The sequence below is a fragment of the Cherax quadricarinatus genome, chromosome 63 (genome assembly GCF_038502225.1).
Source record: "Cherax quadricarinatus isolate ZL_2023a chromosome 63, ASM3850222v1, whole genome shotgun sequence".
Classification (NCBI taxonomy): domain Eukaryota; kingdom Metazoa; phylum Arthropoda; class Malacostraca; order Decapoda; family Parastacidae; genus Cherax; species Cherax quadricarinatus.
In genome coordinates, this window is record NC_091354.1 from 1321699 (window position 1) to 1346698 (window position 25000).

Below are 25000 nucleotides of genomic sequence, written 5' to 3' on the forward strand. Positions count from 1 at the left end.
TGAAGTTCCTGTATAGACAAGCACAGTGTCTACCTACTGAGGCTCGCAGGACCCAATGTCTAGCCCTTATACAATGCCATATGGATTACGCTTGCTCTTCATGGTACTCTGCCTTGACAAAAAAACTGAAAGATAGACTGCAAATCACCCAGAACAAAATCGTAAGATTCATCCTGGGGCTGGGACCAAGAGAACATGTAGGCCAGGATGAATTACAGCAGTTGGATATGCTGAATGTTGAACTTGACTCAAGAAATCGTAATGACACGATTGCAAACAAACCATACCCCCGGCCGGGATTGAACCCGCGGTCATAGAGTCTCAAAACTCCAGCCCGTCGCGTTAGCCACTAGACCAGCTAGCCACAATAAGATTCATCCAACTAGGTATATTTCTACACCATAGGAAGGTTAGCACAGGCACCTCTGTGACCACAAATGAAAGTTTTTACAGACGAATCTCCAGCTAGCGTGGCCGTGACGAACTCTAGCTCAAGTCCCTTCACTGCCGTCAACATGACTCAAGAAATCGTAATGACACGATTGCAAACAAACCATACCCCCAGCCGGGATTGAACCCGCGGTCATAGAGTCTCAAAACTCCAGCCCGTCGCGTTAGCCACTAGACCAGCTAGCCACAATAAGATTCTTCCAACTAGGTGTATTTCTATACCATAGGAAGGTTAGCACAGGCACCTCTGTGACCACAAATGCAAGTTTTTACAGACGAATCGTGTCATTACGATTTCTTGAGTCATGTTGACGGCAGTGAAGGGACTTGAGCTAGAGTTCGTCACGGCCACGCTAGCTGGAGATTCGTCTGTAAAAACTTGCATTTGTGGTCACAGAGGTGCCTGTGCTAACCTTCCTATGGTGTAGAAATTTACCTAGTTGGATGAATCTTATTGTGGCTAGCTGGTCTAGTGGCTAACGCGACGGGCTGGAGTTTTGAGACTTTATGACCGCGGGTTCCATCCCGGCCGGGGGTATGGTCTGAATGTTGAAGACAGTAAAACAACTGAAGCTAAATCATGTTTATAAAATTGCTCACAAACAGTGTCCAGAATATCTTGCTGTCAATTTTGTCAAGGTCGGGAACCAAAGCAATCATAGTACTAGGGGGAGAGAACACAACTTTGTAGTACCCACAGTCAGTGGCCAGGCTTCAGACACCTTTTATTGTACAGCAATAAAGGAATGGAACAGACTGCCTGCACATGTCAAAGCCAGTCATAGCATGAACCAGTTCAAGAAGACTGCCAGAAGGTGTCTGATGAATGTAGCTACAGAAAGAGAGGGGAATAATTTTCTATTTTTTAGCTAACATACGTGTAAATTTTACCTTGTTCCTAGTAAGTAAGTAACTAAGTTTATTCAGGTATACACAAATACAGTTACATAGAATTATCATACATAACAGCATATGTGTAGAGAACCTAGGATAACCCTAAAAAGTCAGACAGAGTGACTTATTTCCATTGGGGTCCTTTACTTATTTCCATTGGGGTCCTAGTAATGACCCTCGTGTAGTAGATAGTCTTAATGACCCTCGTGTAGTAGATAGTCTTTTTAGTATGATAATAAGATGTTATCTTCATTATAGAATAATAAGAAAATATCGTAACCTTTATATTATAATAATAAGGTTAGGTTAGGTTAGGTAAGGTTCGTCAGGAAACAGGACAAATGTTTCCTGACGCGGATCTTAGTCAGATGATGACCCGCCTTTGGAGCTTTTGGTCATCTGACCGAGGCCTTCCGCTGGCTTACAGGTCCACCCCTTTAAAAATTATGGTCATTTATAACCATTGTTATATATAATAATAATAAGGTAAAAGGACCCCAATGGAAATAAGTCACTCTGTCTGACTTTTATGGGTTATCCTAGGTTCTCTACACATATGCTGCTATGTATGATAATTTATGTAGCCGTATTTGTGTATACCTGAATAAATTTACTTACTTACTTACTTACTTACTTACTTACTTATTAGTAGTAGTAGTAATAGCAGTAGTATATTAATTTTAAAGGGAAAGTGGGATCAAAATATCAACTTTAATATTTAAGCGACGTATTGACGGCTTCAGCTGGACATTAATTCTCATCCAGCACAAACAACATTTTTCTCCATAATAAAAACAACTCTGTTTATTATATTCTTTAACAAACTGTTAACAAAAGCATCAATAATTACATTACTTAAGTTCCCTTAATAGTTACAATGGATTAATAAGCGTTAATTTATATTTCTTGGTGGGAAACAAGGGTGACTGTAGTGGATGGGAAGGAGCAGTTGTTTGTGTCTGGGGAGAGATGTTGCACGGCAGGTTATTTAGGGCTTATGTAGGCCTATGTAGGCACTGTAGGCCTCAGAGGGCCTACCATAATGACACTGCCAACATTGTTGGATCTACACCTGATAAAACATCCCCGGAATTCCAGGTGTGTATCGAACAATTAGCAAATTAACCGGTAGCCCCTTCACCGGTGAGGGGCTCTTGATCCAGGGAATTGGACCTGACATCTCCTTCCTTGGATCAAATATGATTGCCTCCCATTCTCTAGGTTCTGCATTATACCTACGGGTTTAGTTCTTTTAAATATTTTAAGGTTCTCCCCCCCACCTCGACCCCTTCAAGGGAGGTTCCTTGACGCTGGTGAGGGGCTCTTGATCCAAAAAATTGGATCTGCGCTCCAGTTTCTTGAATTGAGCCTGAATACCTTCCTTACCCTCACAGGCACTGTATAATCCTTAGAGGTTTAGCGCTCCTCCCTAATCACCACCTTGAAAGGTTCCTTTACAGAGAGGAGCTCTTGATCCAAGGAATTGGACATGCCATGTAAATAACCCTGAGGGTGTATTCAGTTTATGCCATTTGTAGCAAAATGTCCGTTCATTTATTTGCAGATGTTTGTATTCCATGTGACTGACCAATTTGTGTATTTTATTATATATTACTGATTTCTACTATCTTCCAGCTAGGTCCATCAAGGGAGGTTCCTTGATGCTGGTGAGGGGCTCTTGATCTAGGGAATTGGTTCTGTGCTCCAGTTCCCTGAATTGAGTCTGAATACTTTCCGTCCCCCCCCCACATGCGCTGTAATCCTACGGGTTTAGCGCTCCCCCATGATTATATTATAACTTCCAGCAAGGCTTTAAATAATAATATATTACAAAGATCACAATGGAAATAATTCACACTGACTTTTTTTGGGGTTATCCTGGATAATTTACACTGTGTGATAATTGTACCTGTGCCTCAATAAACTTACTTGGGATAAGTGTACTTATGTTTACCTGTATTAAATAAACTTACGATAATTGTACCTAAATAAACTTACTTATTTACTAAGTTTGTGTGCTTTTGCCAGAACAGATTTAAAAAAAATGGAATTTTTTTTAACTTGTTTTCCTCATTCTACCCTGGGAGACGATTTTTGTGATATAAAAAAATCATTTAATATTTAAAAAAAAATTATCAGAGAAAATTAGGGTTGATGAGAAATTAGTGGGATGAATCATTGAATTATGGTCAGATAACCCACACTTAGTGCAGGTTATTTGTGTATTGTTCCATCCACGATATTGTGACCTTTTATTCATTGTGAATTATATTTTACAGGAAAATGAATCTCGCCTGAAAGCATTAGTGGATGAACTACGTGGGCGGATTGGCACCATTACTCTTGGGGGTGGAGAAAAGGCTATTCAACGACATAAGAGCAAAGGTCGCAGCAGCTGTTGCATGAATAATTTTTTATATATGTACCATATGAATATTAAGTTTAAGAAATAAAGCATTGTAATCAGTGTCTTAAGTAGCATATGATAATATCAGTGTGGATGAAGTTGCCATATTCATTACATGTTATCAATTATAGCAGTAGTATTTAACTTTTTAATAATAATTATATTAATAAACTGTAACACCAACTAGTTACCTAGTGTATAAAGGCAAAGTTACTTTCATGTTAAATGCTGTTGCTGTAATGGATGTACACCACTGCTCCATCCTTGTATAACCAGAAAATTCAAAATTTTGTGGGTGTCCTGATAAGCTAAAATTTGACAAGATGAAGTCCAAATGGAGATAAACATGGACTACAGTAAGAAGATTTGTTTGATTTCCAATTGAGGCCGCCTTCAGTATTGGCAGAAAAGGACCTCAGTTGGAGGTTGAAATATACAGATTGATATTTTTTTAGTCTCTGTGGGTTTCATCTCATCAGTCTATGAATTTACCCTTCTTTAAATTCCTGCAGGCAAGCTTTTAGTTCGAGAACGCATCAGTCAGCTGATTGACCCAGGCACTCCATTTCTTGAAATGTCACAGTTGGCAGGATACCAGCTCTATGGCAAGGAGGATGTTCCAGCAGGTGGCATCATTACAGGGATTGGCAAGGTTTCAGGGTAAGGGTTGTTTTTTCTTGGGAAAAAAAATATTTTTGGTCTCCAAGGAAGTCTGGCCAAAGAAGTAAAACTCCCAAAACCAGTCAAGTGTATTTAAAAAATACATGCAATACTTCTATTTACAAATGCCCTAAGTTACAACCATTACATCATGAATGAACAAAAGCACCATCCACTCGAAAACTATGTCCCTACCTGCTAGTAACAATTCTTTCTCATTAATCATCAATCCCAGCTGTTTTACCCCCTTTCATTTTACCCACTGCATTATGCACCTCCCACACACACCTGGCTCTTCCTCACTCCTGAAAGTGTTATACCTTCCTGGCTAATGTATGAAATCACTGTTTCCCTTTCTTCATCAACATTTAACAGCTCCTCAAAATATTCCCTCCATCTTTTCAATACCTCCAACTCCCTATCTAATAATTCCCGTCTTCTGTTTTTCACTGTCAAATCCATTTGTTTCCTAGGCTTTCTCAACTTATTAATCTCACTCCAAAACTTTTTCTTATTCTCAGCAAAATTTGATGATAAAACCTCCCCTGCTTTCTCATTTGTTCTCTTTTTACACTTTCTCCATAAACCTCACCCTCCCTCAAATTTTATAATATTGCAATAATAATGTATAGGTACTTGTCCATAGTGTGGAATGTATGATTGTGGGAAATGACGCGACTGTGAAGGGAGGGAGCTATTACCCCATCACTGTCAAGAAACACTTGAGGGCACAAGAAATTGCTCAGGAAAACAACCTACCTTGTTTATACCTGGTAGACTCCGGTGGTGCCAACCTTCCACGTCAAGCTGATGTCTTTCCTGATCGGGATCATTTCGGCCGCATTTTCTTCAATCAAGCCAACATGTCATCTCTTGGCATAGCACAGGTGGGCTACTTGGTATTATAATGATCATGCCAAGATTGTTTATTTATTTATTTATATTAATCAACTTAAGCGGTTCTAGTCTTTTTGTAGATGTAACGTGTAACAAAAAATGTTAAGAGTACTCAGCTTTATAATTGACGTCAGATTAATATGGACCAAAATTAATTCCATCTACTATTCAAGAGAGAGAGAGAGAGAGAGGGGAAGGCTTTTCTACCACACTGTTTAAGGTGTTTTAATGTTGGTGAAAGACTTTATTCAAGAAATTAAGAACTAACCTTTCATTCAACAGATCAACTCTGATTGCCCTCTCAGTCTGAGGACTGGGAGAGCAGTCAGGCTGCATTAATAAAGCAAAATACACATCATGCTTTGTGACCACATTTTTTATAAATAATTGACTATGCTTTTTTTTTTCAACACACAGCCACATTTCACTGAGGCAGGGTGACCTAAAGAGAAAAACGAAAGCTTTTTTTTTATTCAGAAAAAGAAAAATGAAAGAAAAAAAGAAAAACAAAAGAAAAAAGGAAAATGAGAGAAAAAAAGAGAACCAAACTTTCTTTTTTTTTTAAAGAAAAATTAGTTTTTGTTTTTAGGTGAACCTAAGTCTTTACTCACATTACTTTCAAACTTTTTTTTATTGCAGATTGCTGTTGTTCTAGGCTCTTGTACTGCTGGAGGTGCCTATGTACCAGCCATGGCTGATGAATCCATCATTGTGAGAAAACAAGGAACCATTTTTCTAGCTGGGCCACCACTTGTCAAGGCTGCCACTGGAGAGGAAATATCATCAGAAGATCTGGGAGGAGCTGATTTACATTGTGGGTAGGTAACTGTATCAAAAAAGAATAAAAAGGCACAATACCATGACTACAACAATACAGTAAAACCCCGTCACAGACCGGGCCACGGGGGTGTTGACCCCCAGAACTCTCTCCGGGTAAACTCCAGGTAAACCTGTGATAAAGTTAAATTGATAAATTACACGAAATAAGTTGAGAATTAGCACTTTTACTGATGGGAAGCACTTCACAACTTCTTTTAGGCTTTGAAAGACTTTTGCACTTTGGTGTCATTATTAAGCAAAATTAAGGGTTATTTTCAGGCCAGGATAAATAGCGGAATAACTGAAACCTCGGAAACTGGGCACCATGGATACAGCGGTCCTGCTGTACACAAATAACACTCACATAGGAGAAAGAAACTTAGAACGACGTTTCGGTCCATCATGAGTTTCTTTCTCCTCGTGTGCAGGTTATTTGTATAACTGTATCAACTTAACCCTTTCAAGGTTGGTGCCATACTAGTACGGCTTGCACGCCAGGGTTGGTGCCGTATTATTACGCATAAATTCTAGCGCCTTCAAATCTAGCGAGAGAGAGCTGGCAGACCTACATATGAAAGAATGGGCCTATATGGTCAGTGTGTACAGTATAAAAAAGTTCCTGCAGCACACAGTACATAATGAGAAAAAAAAACTTCGACCATGTTTTTGGTTTAAAACAGCGACTTTGCAGTGTATTTTTGTATGCTATTTATGGTTATATTCTAGTTTTCCTGGTCTGATTTTATAGAATGGAAGACATATTATGGAAATTGAGATGATTTTGATTGGTTTCACAATGAAAAGTACCTTGAAATTGTGCTCAAAGTAGCAGAAATGTTCGATTTTTGCCAAAGTTCAATAGTAAACAAGTCATGCCACACGTTCAGTACACGTCAACTGGTGAGTCTGATATTCTTTTACAAGTGCGCTGATATTATTTATACCATTTCTACACTAATGCAGTAGTCTGCATAACAGTAAATCTTCTATTTTATGTGAGAATAAAAATTCAAAGTGGAAAGGAAAAGAAATGTAACAGAGGCCTGGGGATGTGACTAATGAAGAGAGGAAATGTTATTTTAGTGCCAGGAATGTCTGTCTTGTTTATTCTGGACCCTATTTTGAAATTGGCATCTTTTGAAATTTGTGTGAGATTGGCAAAATTGCCAATTTCTGACCACTTTATTGGATATTTGAAATGTGTAAATGGGCGGTTTCTTGTACTCATTCAATAGGAAAAATGGAGTTCTAACGAAATAGTTATGATTTTTATCGACTGGTACATGGGAATTGGCCAAAAATATGGCTCAAAGTGGGCGAAATCGCCTATGCGTAAACATCGGTGAGACTGCTAACTTTGCAAGAGCATAATTCCACGAGATTTCCATCAAATTTCATACTTTTGGTGTCGTTATGATCGGAAAAAAATTCTCTATCAATTCAAAAGAAAAATAATTTTTTTTCCGATCCCGAGAAAATAATTTTTTTTTTCCGACCCTGAGAACAAGTTTAGGAGAGGGCCTGCCAACCCTGAAAGGGTTAATGCACTCATTTTCCTGGGAATCCATGCATATGACTATTTCCATGGTGATATAGATTTTCAGTTGGCTTAGCTGTTTGTCATAAAAAATTATTTTACATATGTTTGTAAACTATTAACCCTTTCAGGGTTTCGGCCGTACTAGTACGGCTTACGCACCAGGGTTTTGGATGTACTAGTACACCTAAATTCTACCGCCCTCAAATCTAGTGAGAGAAAGCCTATATATGAAAGAATGGGTCTATGTGGCCAGTGTATGCAGCATAAAAAAATCCTGCAGCACACAGTGCGTAATGAGAAAAAAAAAAACTTTGACCATGTTTTTGGATTAAAATAGCGACTTTGCACTGTATTTTCGTATGGTATTTATTGTTGTATTCTAGCTTTCCTGGTCTCATTCTATAGAATGGAAGATATATTACTGAAATTGAGATGATTTTGACTGGTTTTACAATGAAAAGTACCTTGAAATTGAGCTCAAAGTAGCAGAAATGTTCGATTTTTACCAAAGTTCAAAAGTAAACAAATCATGCTAAGCATCCAATACACGTCAACTGGTGAGTCTAATATTTTTTCACAAGTGCGCCGATATTATTTATACCATTTTTTACACTAATGCAGTAGTCTGCATAACAGTAAATCTTCTATTATTTTTGAGAATAAAAATTCAAGGTGGAAAGCAAAAGAATGTAAGAGGGGCATTGGGATGTGACTAATGAACAGAGGAAATGTTATTTTAGTGCCAGGAATGTCTTTCTTGTTTATTCTGGACCCTACTTGGAAATTGGCATGTTTTGAAATTTGTGTGAAATTGGCAAAATTGCTAAATTCTGACCACTGGATTGGATAGTTGAAATCGGTAAATGGGTGGTTTCTTGCACTCATTCGATAGAAAAAATGGAGTTCTAACGAAATATTCATGAGTTTTGTCGACTAGTACAGTGGAATTGGCCGAAAATAGGGCTCAAAGTGGGCAAAATCACCGATGCATAAACATTGTCGAGACCGCTAACTTCACGAGAGCATAATTCCATAAGTTTTCCATCAAATTTCATACTTTTGGTGTCATTATGATCGGGAAAGGATTCTCTATCTTTTCATAAGAAAAATTTTTTTTTTTTTTTTTTTTTTTGAAATTTGGGCGACCCTGAGAACAAGTCTCTGAGAGGGCCTGTCGACCCTGAAAGGGTTAAAGTATGATCCGGTAAAATATTTTGCAGCTTATAACTTGGCATATAAATTCTTTAGAATTTATATGGCAAACTATGTGCTATTACATTTCATTATGTATACAGTATTATATATTTAGTTTTTTATACGTTTCTACCTACATGAGGAGAACCAGGCTCATAGTGTCCCATTTTCAGTATTTAATTTATCATATACATGTAATTTTCTTAAAGTTGATATATTTATAGTTCATTTTTTTTTTTTTGTAAGTTTGTAGATTGGTCAAGTTCCTGTTGTGATTCCCAGTCAGTTAAAACTGAATTTTTCAGAAAATCTGGTGTTACTGATCATTACGCTCTGGATGACACACACGCCCTTCACTTAGCGAGGAGAATTGTACGCACTCTCAACCGCACAAAAGTTCCTCAAGTGAGTTTCATGTACTTCACTGGTTTCCAAAATAATACAGGCATTGCATGATTCTTATTTGTTTAGCACTTTCCTTTGAATATAATGATACAGTACCTCAGAATATGAAAATATGTTACATTGATGAACATACTTTGTTCAACAGTTCTGCTGAATCATTAAGAGTTCTAATTGGTTTATGCCATGTTTTCTTTCAGACTTCTATTAGAGAAGTTAGAGAACCTGTGTTTGATGCTCATGACCTCTATGGTATTGTTGGTGACAACCTCAAGAAAACTTATGATGTAAGGGAGGTGATTGCTCGAATTGTTGACGGATCAGAATTTGACGAATTTAAGGTAGGTAATGTCATGTACAGTGGACACCCGACTTACGATATTAATCCATTCCTGAGAGCACATCATAAGATGAAATTATTGTATGTCAAATTAATTTTCCCCATAAGAAATAATGGAAATCAAATTAATCCGTTCAAGACACCCAAAAGTATGAAAAAAAAAATTTACCGCATGAAATGTACATTTTCCTACACACAAAAAGAAAGATACATGCACGATATATATTGTGCATGTACTAGTGTACTAAATGAAGAATAAATGACACTTACCTTTATTGAAGATGTAGTGATGAGACACTGTGTCCTGGGAGTGCCTTTTCCTCCTGAGCAATGTAGGTCCTGTTTGGCATTTTCTTCCAGAACAGGCCTTATCACACTGTGTATGCCACTACGATTCTTAAATTTCTCAAACCAATCTTTGTTGGCCTTAAATTCATCAGTATGTATTGCACGCTTGGCACGATTTGTTTACTTTTGAAGTTTGGTAAAAATCGAACATTTCTGCTACTTTGAGCTCAATTTCAAGGCACCTTTCATTGTAAAACCAGTCAAAATCATCTCAATTTCAGTAATATGTCTTCCATTCTATAAAATGAGACCAAGAAAACTAGAATACAACAATAAATACTATACGAAAATACACTGCAAAGTCGCTGATTTATTAAAAAAAAATGGAAAAAGTTTTTTTTTTCTCATTATGCACCGTGTGCTGCAGGATTTTTTTTAGACTGTGCACACTGACCACATAGACCCATTCTTTCATATGAAGGCCTACCAGCTTTCTCCCACTAGATTTGAGGTCGCTAGAATTTATGAGTACTAGTACGTCAAAAACCCCTACGCGTAAGACGTACTAGTACGACGAAAACCCTCAAAGGGTTAAATTCATCAATATGAGCACTGGTTTCAGGCATTTTTTCCTGTTCACCTGGGTGTTAGTCGACTGGTGTGGGTCGCATCCTGGGGGACAAGATTAAGGACCCCAATGGAAATAAGTTAGACATTCCTTGATGACACACTGACTTTCTTGGGTTATCCTGAGTGGCTAACCCTCTGGGGTTAATTATTTCTCGGTATTCTCGGTAAGCCACACCAATAACAATTTCTCCACATCTTCGAGTAGTACAGCTGACCGTGGTGCAGCAGCAGCTGATGGTGCTACAGCAGCAGCTGACCGCAGTGCAGCAGCAGCTGACTGTGGTGCAGCAGCTGATGGTGCTACAGCAGCAGCAGCAGCAGCAGCAGCTGATGGTGCTACAGTAGCAGCAGCAGCTGACAGTGCTACAGCAGCAGCAGCTGATGGTGCTACAGCAGCAGCAGTAGCAGCAGCTGACCGTGGTACGATAGTATATCAATAGTATTTCTCACCCTTTTTACCACAGGGTTGGCACTTGAAGCTTTCTTTGGGCCCATGGTGGCTTATTTAGCAGTTACAAGCACTAAAAACATTGGAATAATACAAAATTTATCGAATGTATGCGTTTATCCGTCTGCCCCGGCTTGTAAACAATGTCACACTACCTCAGCTGAGGCGCTTAGGCCAGATGGACCAGATGGCTGCGTTCAGGACGAGTGATATAAGTCGAGTTTTTCAGCATAGGTCGGGGTCAAATTTTTACACTGACAAGCATCGTAAGTCGGTTTTAACGTAAGTTGAGGACATCGTAAGTCGGGGGTCCACTGTATTTACTTATATATTTCTTTCTTGTAATCTGCAATCTTCATATACAAATAATTTATAATATTGTTACCATATTTTCTTATTTTTTGGGGGGTAGGAGGGGAATATAAAGAGAATGGTGAGGAATAGGAGGATGAAGTGGGTGTTGTAAATTTGGGGTGGAAGGTAGAAGGGGTGTGGGTTCTCTTGGAAATGGTTGAAGGGAAGGGGTAAAAGAGGCTTTGAGTTGTAAGGGTTGGAGCATCGAGCAGGCTTCTGTGAGTGTTTGATAGGAATGAATGGAGATTAGCAGTTTTTAGTGGATGTGCTGTTGAAATGTAAACAAATAACATTTATGAAGGCATTCAGTAGGGATTGGATGATACCAGAATTTTTGCCGATGTTGATACCTTCAGATTGGCAGATACCCACCATTATTGATACTCTGTTTTAGGCCAGTAACACTGCCACCAAAATTGACTTGTACCCACCGACGCCGATACACTTTGTTATGCCCATAGGATTCAGGGGAAACTGGTTTGCTGGGTTTGAGTTTTGGAGGCAAAAAGGGCAGTGTTTGCATCCTGAAGGAGGATTGAGGATGTTAGAATCAGAGGGATAATCTGATTGTAATATCAGCACACTTCTGGAAAGAAGGAGATTGAGTGAATGTTGACAAAGGTGTTTGTTTCCTTGAGTCACATTGCCTTGATGGGAGATAGCTGTTCCATTAAAAACAAAAATTAAGATATACAATATAACCATTTTGTTTCAAAATGAGTTTTTAATGTGTTATTCCAAGGCACGTTATGGAGAGACACTGGTATGTGGATTTGGCCGCCTGTATGGCTATCCTGTTGGCATTATCGGCAACAATGGTGTGCTCTTCTCAGAGTCTGCAGTTAAAGGAACACACTTCATTGAACTTTGCTGCCAGCGGAGGATACCTCTGATTTTCTTACAGAACATTACTGGTGTGTTACTCTGTAATATTTTATGTTGTACAGTATTTACATTTTGCTTATTCTAATTAATATTTGGTTGGCCAGTAATTGTAATCATAAGTAAGTAATATTATATTCACAAATATTTCATACTAAAGAGTGCATATTCTCAACTTCTTTTAATAATCCATCAAAATGTGAGTTAATAAACATTTTAACATATTTCAGGTTTTATGGTTGGCCGTGATGCAGAGGCTGGCGGGATTGCTAAGAATGGAGCTAAGATGGTAACAGCTGTGGCTTGTGCGAAGGTTCCTAAATTTACTGTTGTAATTGGGGGCTCTTACGGTGCTGGCAACTATGGCATGTGTGGTAGAGCTTACGGGTAAGCTATTGTCAAAGTACTGTGACGTTAGCATAATTTCTGTTTTTTCAGCCCACAGGTCGTATCCCATCGAGGCAGGGTGACCTAAAAAGGAAAATAAAAGTTTTTCTTTTTAGGTAAACTAGGCAAGAGATTATAAAAAAGAAAAACAAAAGTTTTTCTTTTTACATTTCGTAATTCATACAGGAGAAGGGGTTACTAGCCCCTTGCTCCTGGCATTTTAGTCACCTCTTAAAACACGCATAGCTTATGGAGGAAGAATTCTTTTCCACTTCCCTATGGAGATACTATTATTTTGCTGGTATGAAATCGTGTCATTGGGGGTCATTTTGGTTTTGATGTCTGCACTTGTTTGGAGACACAAGAGCGAGGGAATGTTATACCTTTGATATACCTTTGAAGAGTTTCAAGGGTTTCACTACTCTCAGAGCTTGGCCATGGGCCAGGCTTGTCTGGTGCTTGTCTGGTTAACCAGGCTGTTGCTGCTGGAGTCCTGCTGCCCCACATATCCATCACAGCCTGGTTGATCTGGCACCTAGTAAAGATACTTGTCCAGTTTCCTCTTGAAGGAAACCATTCCAAGGTCCGGGATAGAACCCAGTGTCAGAGGGTCATAACACTTCAGACCGACACGTTAGCCACTGGGCCAGCTGGCTACAATAAGATTCATCCAACTATGTATATTTCTATACCATAGGAAGGTTAGCATAGGCACCACTGTGACCACAAATGCAAGTTTTTACACTGTGACCACAAACTTGCATTTGTGGTCACAGTGGTGCCTATACAAACCTTCCTATGGTGTATAAATATACCTAGTTGAATGTATCTTATTGTAGCCAGCTGGCCCAGTGGCTAACGCGTCAGTCTGGAGTTTTATGACTCTGATCGCAGGTTCTATCCCTGCCCATGGTATGGTTTGTTTGCAATCGTGTCATTATAATTTCATGAGTCATGATTCCTCTTGAAGGCTTCTACACTTGTTCCAGCCGTGTTTCTGATATCTTCTGGTAAGATGTTGAATAGTCTGGGACCCTGAATGTTGATACACTGTTCCCTCATTGTCCCCACCCACCCCTGCTCCTCACTGGGTTTATTTTGCACTTACATATCTCTCACTCTAGTACAGTATGTTGTTATGGCAGTGTGAAGATTTGGGACCAGCCCCTCGAGTACTTTCCAGGTATATGTTATCATGTATTTCTCCTCCACTCCAGTGGTGGGTGAGCTTCCTGCCTTGTATCACCCAGTCTTGACTTGAATTTGCAAATCTGTCAGAAAACAGTCCTTCATAAATCTCTAATCATTGCAGTGATTTTTTCACCCTGAAAGGCTTGTTTAGTACATGATGAATTGTTAACAGATGCAAGCAGTTAACACAAGATAGACGAGTTAACAAAACCTAACAGTATGTAAAAGAGGATGGAGTGATGTATGTGAGGAGTGTTAGTACTGAAGACTTTAAGATGCTTCATTAGGAAAGGAATACATTGAGATGTTCTTTAGCTGCATAATGATAAATAATTGTAATTAATTAAATATACTGATAAATACATAAAATCTTATTAACTTACATTTTACTTTTAATATATCTAGCATAATTGGAATAAAAGAATTCTTCTGTAAGCCATGCATGTCATAAGAGCAACTAAAATGCCGGGAGCAAGAGTCTAGTAACCCATTCTCCTGTATGAATTACTAAATTTAAGAAGAAAAACTTGAGTTTTTTTTTTAGGTCACCCTGCCTTGGTGGGATACAGCCAATTCGTTGAAAAAAAATGGAATCAAAGGTTAGGCATTTTAATATGGCTACTGATAAGAAAGTATGTATTGACAATGTGTTGGAAGAATACTCCTCTCATAAAGAAGATTTGAAGAATTTAGTTTGAAAATGGAAATATTGTTATTGAAAATAAAGATGAGATATTCTGCTGACATCACATACAAGGAGTAGCTTTATCCAGAGCAGCTAAGAATTATTTTAGTGATCCTTTTACATATGATTTCACTGACTAGTATAAATTTTCATAAAGGTTCTGAGTACATATAGATGTGGATATACTTTATTGACATGTGTAGATTTTACCTAAAATTACCTAGGATACTTGTCCCTGCATTTAACATCATGTTTTCTTATGCAGTAGTTCATTGAATAGTTTGTGTTTACATAAAAAGGACATGTAGACCATTACATTTTAACTTTGTGGAGAAAAACAGCTCAATATTACCTAATCTGAATACTGTAAAAAACGTCATTAATCTTTTAACAGTTATTGAAATACCAGTACATTTGCAGGCCCAGGTTTTTATACATGTGGCCAAATAGTCGCATTAGTGTAATGGGTGGTGAGCAGGCAGCTGGAGTGCTGGCACAGATCACAAAGGAGCAGAGACGTAGAGAAGGTAAAGAGGTAAGATATTAAAACATATTTACGAAAGCAATAAGTTGTCCTCAAAATTAGGCATCAGGGTATAACTTCATAGCCGTCATTAACATTGGCTGGCAGAGAGAATTTAACAGTGCTCAACACATTAAATCATGCATCCACTTCTACAAAAATTTCATAGCCTCTACAATAGATTTTTTTATTAACACATCGGCCATTTCCCACCAAGGCATGGTGGCCTGAAAAAGAAAAACTTTCATCATCATTCACTCCATCTTTATCTTGCCAGAGGCATGCCTACACTACATTTATAAAACTGCAACATTAACACCCCTCCTTCAGAGTGAAGACACTGTACTTCCCATCTCCAGGACTCAAGTCCGGCTTGCCGGTTTCCCAGAATTCCTTCACGAATGTTACCTTGCTTACACTCCAACAGCACGTCAAGCCCTAAAAATCATTTGTCTCCATTCACTCCTTTCTAACACTCTCATGCATGCTTGCTGGAAGTCTAAGCCCCTCCCTCCAACCTTACCTAGGCTGACCCCTACCCTGCCTTCCCTCCACTACAGAATTGTATACTCTTGAAGCCATTCTGTTTCGTTCCATCCTCTCTACATGTCCAAACAATCTCAATAACCCTCCTCAGCCCTCTGGATAATAGTTTTGGTAAACCCACACCTCCTCCAAATCTCCAAACTACGGATTTTCTGCATTATATTCACACCACATATTGCCCTCAGACATGACATCTCCACTGCCTCCAGCCTTCTCCTTGTTGCAACATTTACAACCTATGCCTCACACCCATACAAGAGCATTGGTATAACTGTGCTCTTATACATTCCCCTGTTTGCTTTCATGGATAGAGTTCTTTGTTTCCACAGACTCCTCAGTGCACCACTCAATAAATAACCCATGGCTTACAAATAGCATCAAATCCATTGAGAAAATTATAACTTTGAAAAACATTATGGATCAGGCTTAGTACTTAAAAGAACTAACAAGGCCAATGGGATCAATTGTAGTTCCTCGAACTGAAGTCCTTGAAACATAGGCGAGAAAGATACCGTTTGTCGTAATTTACAACAGGAAAATTGTAGAGGGATTGATTCCATACCTGGGAGGGTGTGTCTAAGACCAGTGGAGAGAGCTGCTGAACATCGATTTGCCTCCCAGCAATTTTTTGATGGTTTGTCTTCCAGCAATATTGTGATGATTTGCCTCCCAGCAATATTGTGAGACCACAGTTTTCTTTAACTCTTCATTATATACCTGAATTGTCTGTACAACTTTTATTTCATATAAACTGTACACAAGGGGCTGATAATATAATTTTTAGTGGAGGCGAAAGTTACACACATTTGGGCTAAATCGACGCAGCAGTCAGCAGGGATTGAGGTTGAGGCACATCTCCACTGAAGTATAACTGCTATGTTTATAATATAAGTGAGCAAGATTAGCATCTGTCAGGAAACTTACCCATACATCTTCCTACATTTTATTAGACAGTCACATAAACACATTTTGCCTTACCTAACAAGGTATGGGAAGTCCCTAGACTACGCTGATGTGTTAAGACAATCAGCTGGCCACATCATAACAGATAGTCACGATACATACCTCTATTACACAACTTGCTTGTTAAAATTTTTTTTTGTTCACTATTACCAATCACCATTCTGTTCAAAAATTATAGAAATATAGCTGACTAGATACATACATCACTATGTATGGTACTGGCATATGTAATTGAAGCATAATGATAGTAAATGTTTGAGTTGTTGTGGCTGATTTATTTTAATCCACACTGAATATTCTGTTCAAAATTTTTATACAGGAGTTTTAGAATAAATTAAGCATTTTTAAGTTTTATAAGTTTGGGGAAAGATTAGTTAGATAAAAAAAAGAGCTGTGTCTAGTGGACCTAATTTGCTCTCTCTCTTTCTCTCCTTTCTCTCGGCAAGAATGGAGCCACCCAGCTGTTGGCCTGCAGGTTGAAAATACAGTGGTACCTCGAGTTACAAACTTAATTAGTTCCAGAAGGATGTTCAAGTGCCGATACCAAACGAATTTGTTCCCATAAGGAATAATGTAACTTAGATTAGTCCGTTTCAGACCCCCAAAAATACACTTACAAAAGCACTTACCAAACTACACTTACATAATTGTTCGAGTTGGGAGCTGTTCGAAACTCGAGGTACCACTGTAATTGTATAGTGTACAACGCAAATTTTTATGCATTACAGCTTCTCTTCACTTAACGATGGAGTTTCATTCCAAAGACCACATCGTTAAGCAAATTTGTGGCTAAGTGAGGAGCATACTAGTATAATAATAGTGGGTTAGTGTCAACCATCTTTGATATTGTTTTAATGTCACCTTTGCACCATATATAACATTTCTGGTATATTTTTAAATGTTTATACAGTAGTGTACTGTATATTGAAATAAACAATAGAGGAAATCAGCACTAATATACATTATTTAGGTATAAATACTGGTCAGAGCCCATCGTAAGTCCGAGGCATCAGTAAACGAGTACGTCGCTAAGTGAGGAGAGGCTGTACCTAATTTTTTATAGATGTTTGTCATGTAATATTAAGTTTTTCATGCACTATCAAGATTTTTGGTTGCACTTTCTTAATTGCTTTGCAACAAAGTCAGGTGTGAGGCTGCATTGTGAGAGGGTTTACTGTTTATATAAAAAAAATTGAGCTCATTAGTACTGTGTCTTTATTTTAAAATTGTATATCAATTTCTATATTTTAGTGGACAGAGGAAGAGGAGCAAGCTCTTAAGGCTCCTATTATTAAGCGTTTTGAGGTGGAGGGATCACCATACTTTTCTAGTGCAAGGTAAGGTTTGCCCTTATTCCAGTCCAATACTGTGCTTGGGTGGAGGGATCACCATACTTTTCTAGTGCAAGGTAAGGTTTGCCCTTATTCCAGTCCAATACTGTGCTTGGGTTATGGTACTAAATGCCCCTAGTGAATGATGGTGAAAGTGTTTCTTTTTCTGGGTCACCCTGCCTTGGTAGGAGACATTTTAGTGCCAGGAATGTCTTTCTTGTTTATTCTGGACCCTATTCGGAAATTGGCAGTGCAAAATTGCTAAATTCTGACCACTTACTGGATAAAAAAATGGGTGGTTTCATTCGATAGAAAAAATGGAGTTCTTTATAATGCCGAGACCGCTAACTTTTAATTCCATTTTCGTTGTCGGGTGATTGCTTCTTTATTCGTTGTGGGTGATTGCTTCTTTACCCCATATAGGTGGGGAATTGGTGTAATAATAATGAAAAAATTTCTTATAAATCTTCTTTCAATGAACCGGCTATATCCTGCGGATTCTTATAAATACCTTCAGTATATGACATTATTTTAATTTTTAATTTACTTTAAGTTGTGGATCTTAGAAATTAAATAAATGTTTAAGCAGAATAAGAATAGGGATAGTTTCATCATTTGAACCATGACTTTTTTTAATGTGAATTGGTATATATAGAATAGTGCCATATTCTTGGTGAAAAGTATACTTAATTTTTCTTTGATTATCCTATTAAGCCTTATGCTTCATAGATATTTCGATAGCATTTATTGTGCATCACATAATCCAACTTACATCAAAGTTCAGTTGCTTGGCATAACTTTTAGCAGATATCATGGTACCAACTTGTCCACTGCTTCAAATATCATTTTTTTTTTTTTTCAACAGTCCATCCGTATCCCACTGAGGCAGGGTGACCTTAATCCTTTGAGGGTCCGTGCCATAGATCTACGGCTATACGTTGAGGGTCCAAACTGTAGATCTACACCATGAGCTCAGCTCACTCTGATAAGCTGTGAGCAGTAAATTTGGGCCTAGATATGAGAGAATACATCTATGTAGTACAGTGGACCCCCGGTTAACGATATTTTTTCACTCCAGAAGTATGTTCAGGTGCCAGTACTGACCGAATTTGTTCCCATAAGGAATATTGTGAAGTAGATTAGTCCATTTCAGAACCCCAAACTTACACGTACAAACGCACTTACATAAATACACTTATATAATTGGTCGCATTCGGAGGTGATCGTCATGCGGGGGTCCACTGTATATGTGTGCACTACATAAAACAAATCCTGCAGCACACAGTGCATAATGAGAGAAAAAAAACTGAGACCGTAATTTTCGATTAAAACAGCAACTTTGCAGTGTTTTTCGTATGTTTTTTATAGTTGTATTTGTGATTTCTTGGTCTCATTTGATAGAATGGAAGATATTTTACAGAAATAGAGATGATTTTGATTGGTTTTAGTAAGGGAAATTGGTTGAAACTGAGCTCAAAATAGCAGAAATGTTAAATTTTTGCCCATGTTCAAGAGTAAACAAATGATCCCATACATCTAATACACGCCAGCTGGTGGGTCTGATATACGTTCACAAATGTGGTGATATTATTTATACAATTATTACAGTATTGCATAAGAGTAAAATTTCTATTTTTTGGTTTGAATAAAAATTCATTTTGTGAATAAAAACTCAAAATGGAATTCATTTGTAAAGCCTGAAAACGTAACTAATGAACAGAGGAAATGTTAGTTTAGTGCCAGGAATGCCTGTATTGTTTATTCTGGACCCTATTTTGAAATTAGAATATTTTGATCTTTGCATTAAATTGGCCAAATTACCAAATTCCAATCACTTTATTTTGTAGTTGAAATAGTTGACTTGGCGATTTCTTGTGCTCAATTGATAGAATAGAAGTAATACTAGTGAAATAGCTAAGAATTTCATCGACTGGAATAATATATGTGATGCCTAGATATAGCTGACACATCAAAATTCATGAGAGCATGATTTCGTCAGTTTTCCATCAAATTTCATACTTTTTGTTTTATTACCTTCAGAAAAAGATTCTCTACCATTTCATAAGAAAAAATAACAAAATTATTTTTTGAAAATTCTTGGACATTGGTGCACACTTTGAAATTTGGCCTCTGGACCCTGAAAGGGTTAAAAAGAAAAGCAAAAGTTTTTCTTTTTATTATTTATATAGGAGAAGGGGTTACTAGCCCTTTGCTCCTGGCATTTTAATTGCCTCTTATGATATGCATGGCTTATTGAGGAAGAAAAAATTATTACGACAATGCTGTAGGCTTGAACCAACGAACTGCAACAGGAGAGTTGAAATCAAATGTAGTAAAAAAAAAATGGCCTTACTATCGTTCATGTAACGACAATGATTAGGACATTTATTGACAAATTCTTTGTTTTGGGATATTAAATAAATATAATTGTGACAGCGTCCATCTATCAGAAAAGTGTGTATAAAAAACTTAAATAAGATACATTGATGATCTTGGAGAAAGACACAAGAAAAATACTGAAGACTGTTTAACCCTTTGAGGGTCGACAGGCCCTCTCCGAAACTCGTTCTCAGGGTCGGCCAAATTTCAAAAAAAAAAAAAATTATTTTTTCTTATGAAAAAATAGAGTTTTCTTTTCTAAACATTATAGGATAAACAAAAAAAATTTACCATCATTACTTACGGAGATATGGATGCATGAAGTTTGCAGAAAATGAGCCGCGTATGGCAACAGCGGCGACTGCCGCTCACCCGGTAAATTTTGATTTACTTGTATTTGAAGGTTTGTTGTTTTTTCCACTATTTTATTTTTTCACATAACTTATGTGGCCTATGAGACCAAAGTAAGATGCAATGTACATATATACACTCGTTGTATACAACACAATAAGCACACAAACATAATTATCAATATATTGTTTACAAAACTTGTTTACAAAAACAAACAATACAAAACATTGTTTATTATTATTGTTCTATAATATATATACCAATATACAGTCACTGAACATATTCCTATTAGTTCTGCAGCTTGTGGAACTCTGAAACATGGTGTCATACACAATGGTGTTTTATCTTTCTCCCTCATTCTATCTCTTTCAATCTGTCTCTCTCTTTCTATCTGTCTGTCTATCTCTGTCTCACAGGTACACATAAATACAAGTATACATAGTATAAATTACCTAGGATAACCCAAGAAACCCAGACAAAGTGCTATACTCTGCTTGAAGATGTGAGTAAAAGTGATGATGCAGTCTTGTGGCTCTCTGAGACAGAGAGCTAGATGGATAGACAGGGAGCTTGACAGACAGGCAAATAGACAGACAGAAATGTTAGTATACCAGCAAAAACAAAGGGAGGGCGATGTTCATCTCATCTTTTGGCATCAGCTCTACCCTCATTTACCCTCATCAAACGTCAGCACTTATCAGATGTTATCTCCCCTTATCTTGTTACTGTCATGGGTGAACATTTATTATTACATATTATTATTATTACCTATTATTATTATTATGTATTATTATTATTATGTATTATTATTATGTATTATTGTTATCATTACGTATTCTTCTTCTTCCTCCTCCTCCTCCTCTTCCTCCTCCTCCTCCTCCTCCTCCTCCTCCTCTTCTTCCTCCTCCTCCTCCTCTTCTTCCTCCTCCTCCTCCTCCACCTCCTCCTCCTCCTCCTCCTCCTCTGCCTCCTCCTCCTCCTCTTGCCTCCTCCTCCTCTGCCTCCTCCTCCTCTGCCTCCTCCTCCTCCTCCATTCTTGGAACAAGTTTGAAGAGCTTGTAGTTCATAATCACTATCATTATCATCACCAATGCTCACATCTGAGTCTGGGATTTTGGAAAATAGGAGTTTCCTCTTTGATTCTGGTACAACTGAACGACGGCCCAGCACCAGAGGTGGAAGGCTGTGGGTTGTCTGGGTTTTCCTCACTATTACCCATATTATGGTCATTAGTTTCGGTCAAAACCTCACCAGAACCTTGAAACTCATCTTCACTGTCACTTCCATCTGTATTAGAACTGTCACTGGGGAACAAAAGTGTCCCAATTCGCCGAGGAGTGAGGAACTTCTTACCGCAGGGCACGGTGGAAATTGTGTACTATGATGGCATTCCCACAATGCACCACTGGGTCCCAGATTTTTTTCCTACTGCGCACACCCACCACACAGACCCATTCTCTCACATCTAGGCTTATCAGCCTTTTCCTGCGAGATTTGAGGCCGCTAGAATTTATGCGTACTAGTACGTCAAAAAACCCTACGTGTAAGACGTACTAGTACGACCAAAACCCTCAAAGGGTTAAGAAGAGACATAGAAATATAGAGAGAAGAGAAAAAGTCCTTGGAGACGATCCTGAAATTTAAAAAAAGACCTATTGAGCGAATTATTGGGTTTAGATTGCCTGGGGTAGAAATTTTGATGTAAAAAGAATATTTTGCATGAAAGTATTCTGTATTTCAATACTTAACAGAACTCTGATGTTTTATTAAACTAAGTTTAAGTGTGAAGAACAAAAAGGCACAATACCACAACTGGAACAAATAAAAAATAACCCACACATAGGAGAGAGAAGCTTATGATGATGTTTTGATCCAACTTTGACTATTTAAAAGTTAGTGTGACTTGTAAATGGACAAGTCACACTATGTACAAGTCACACAAGTTAGTGTGACTTGTAAATGGTCTAAGTCAGACCAAAACATCATCATAAGCCTCTCTATCCTATGTGTGGGTTATTTGTGTTGGTTTAAATATACAGAAATTATTCTGTATAAAAATGGGCTCTCTGTATGGTATCATGCTGAAATAAATTATTATTATTATTATTTATATTATGCGCAGTATTCAAAAGTAAAAATTTATGTTATTCTTGAAAATCGATCTTTGTGTAATACATCTTTTTTTCGCTGCAGGTTATGGGATGACGGTGTAATCGACCCGGTGGATACCCGACACGTTCTTGGCCTGTCACTTTCAGCAGCTCTTAATGCTCCTATTCCCAAAACAACGTTCGGCATCTTTAGAATGTAACTGATGTATTACATTCTTTATTTCTGGCAGCTTTATGCTTGCCCAAATCTGGGTTTCAGACAGTGTAAATATGTATATCATAAGGTGTTTTGTACAAAAAAAAAAAAGCTAAAAAATTTTGTCATGCTCATGCAATTATAGAGTATATTTACAGTGATTCAACATTAAACTCTGACAGTACAATTATGATTTCAGGAGAAATGAAGTCTATAATTGCTGTTATCACTTGCAGTATTTTATTTGCATTTTTTTTTTTTACACTGGCCGTCTCCTAATGAGACAGGGTACTTATCATCAGAAATTACCCACACTTCATAATTTTGTGCAACTGTAAATACCTTGCTTCAAGCAATAAATTCATTGTTTTTACAAACAGCAAAGAGTGTAATTGTGAATATTATTATTTTATGTTTAATACTCTACTTAAATTTTTATTTCAAAATTTTGGTTGAATCGTATTCATATGTATCCAGTAAGTAATTCCTGTACCTAACTGGTCCTCGCTCTAGGACCCCTATAGGTTTAGCACTTCCCCTTGATTATAATAATAATGAATGAGTGATGGTGAATATTTCCCTTTTTGAGTCACCCTACCTTAGTTGGGGAGAGAGAGAGAGAGAGAGAGAATCTTGAGTTGCATCCCAATGGTGCCGAGATGTTCGACTTTCTTGTAACAGCGTGTATTGTACAGAGAATAATCAAAACTACTGGACCTTTTATGTTGTGGCGTAAATGTTGTAGTTCGGTGGGTCGTCAGTGCCTCTTTGTGCACCTTCAGAAAGACAGCTAGAAAGCAAGTGAATTTTTCTGTGCTTTCTTCCTTACCTATGCCTCTTTGGGTAGATTCTAATATATTAACAAAGTAATCATTGCATACAGGTAAATTTTGCTAAACTTCATTTTCCAATTCTAAATTACATTAAAAAGTTATGTTATTTAAGATATATTAAGCTGGTTAATATATTTAAATTATCAGATTAAGCTGTACTAGATTATGGTATTTTAGTTTGTGACTCATATTGAAAAAATGTTGTATTTGCTAAGTGTAAATTAAATTCTGAATAGCTCACAGGAAGAACAGGACTGGAACCCATGTCAAGCCAGTCCTAGAACTAGCAGGCCAGTGCTCTACCACCAGGGGTATACATAATTTTGATGTACCTTTGATGAGTTTTCAGAGTTTTTCTATTCCCAGAGCTCGACCATGGACCAGGCTTGTCTGTTGCTTGCCTGGTTAACCAGGCTGTTGCTGCTGACTCCAGATGTTTTATAGTGTAATAATGGTAGAATTACTTACAATATGTTAGGTAAGAAGACTCAAGTGCAACGAGCACAACGTTTTATTGTGGCAACGTTTTGCTTTCTAAGAGCTTTGCTATTACGGCTCGAGAGCAAAATGTTGCCACCATAAAATGTTACATTAGTTGGACTTTTGTCCTTTTAGCAGACTCTTGAAGCATTATTATTGTTGTTATTATTATCATTATTATTATTATTATGAAAGACTTTTTGGGGGGCTTTGGCATCATCATTGTGTCACTCTGGGTAACCACTGTACCATGCTGGCCATGGGTTTGAATCCTGTCTGTTGTGCGAGTTGTTTATAATCATGCTAATAATTTAAGAGCCATAAATTATGAATCTTGGCTATTAAGAGTTATCAATTCTCAAATTACATCTAGTCAGTGAAGATTTAATATAGTATAATGTCAATATGTGTACCAATTAATAAAAATATGTACAATACTGTACAGAATTGTACATAAAAACTGGTCAGGGGCTCTTAATCCAGAGAATTGGAGCTATCCTTACATTTTTTGGATCGCGTCTTATTGCCTCTGTTGTAACCTCAATGGGTTTAGTGCTTTCCCCATTCATATAATATCACAGCGTGAATAACAATTTTTATTTCGTTCAACATTAGTATTTAGGCCAAGTTATTTTGTCATTAACTGTGATTTAGAAAAATATATATATGATGATAAAGGTTGTAAATTATGGATAGAAACTTTTAAAAATATTATCATTATTTTTGTAGGTATGAGTTGATCTTGTAAATAAATTGTCATAAACCTTCCAGAGTTTGTCATATAATCAAAGAAACCTTCCAAAGTTTATCTTAATACCT

General features: G+C 37.5%; 1 protein-coding gene across 2 annotated transcripts; it reads left to right on the forward strand.

The window, feature by feature from the left end:
* The first annotated feature begins 2269 nt into the window (after positions 1 to 2269).
* Positions 2270 to 24962, forward strand: Mccc2 (methylcrotonyl-CoA carboxylase subunit 2). Of its 2 annotated transcripts, XM_070098548.1 has the most exons (12): positions 2271 to 2442; positions 3624 to 3729; positions 4264 to 4411; positions 5058 to 5298; positions 5948 to 6126; positions 9167 to 9266; positions 9464 to 9604; positions 12066 to 12237; positions 12436 to 12592; positions 14889 to 15003; positions 17752 to 17837; positions 22755 to 24961. In XM_070098548.1, the coding sequence occupies exons 1-12, from the start codon at positions 2314 to 2316 to the stop codon at positions 22870 to 22872; spliced, it is 1692 nt and encodes a 563-aa protein (XP_069954649.1). In that variant the 5' UTR covers positions 2271 to 2313; the 3' UTR covers positions 22873 to 24961. The 2 variants fall into 2 exon arrangements, with proteins under 2 accessions (XP_069954650.1, XP_069954649.1); XM_070098549.1 differs by lacking the exon at positions 14889 to 15003 and having other exon boundaries at positions 2270 to 2442; positions 22755 to 24962.
* The last annotated feature ends 38 nt before the right edge of the window (positions 24963 to 25000 follow it).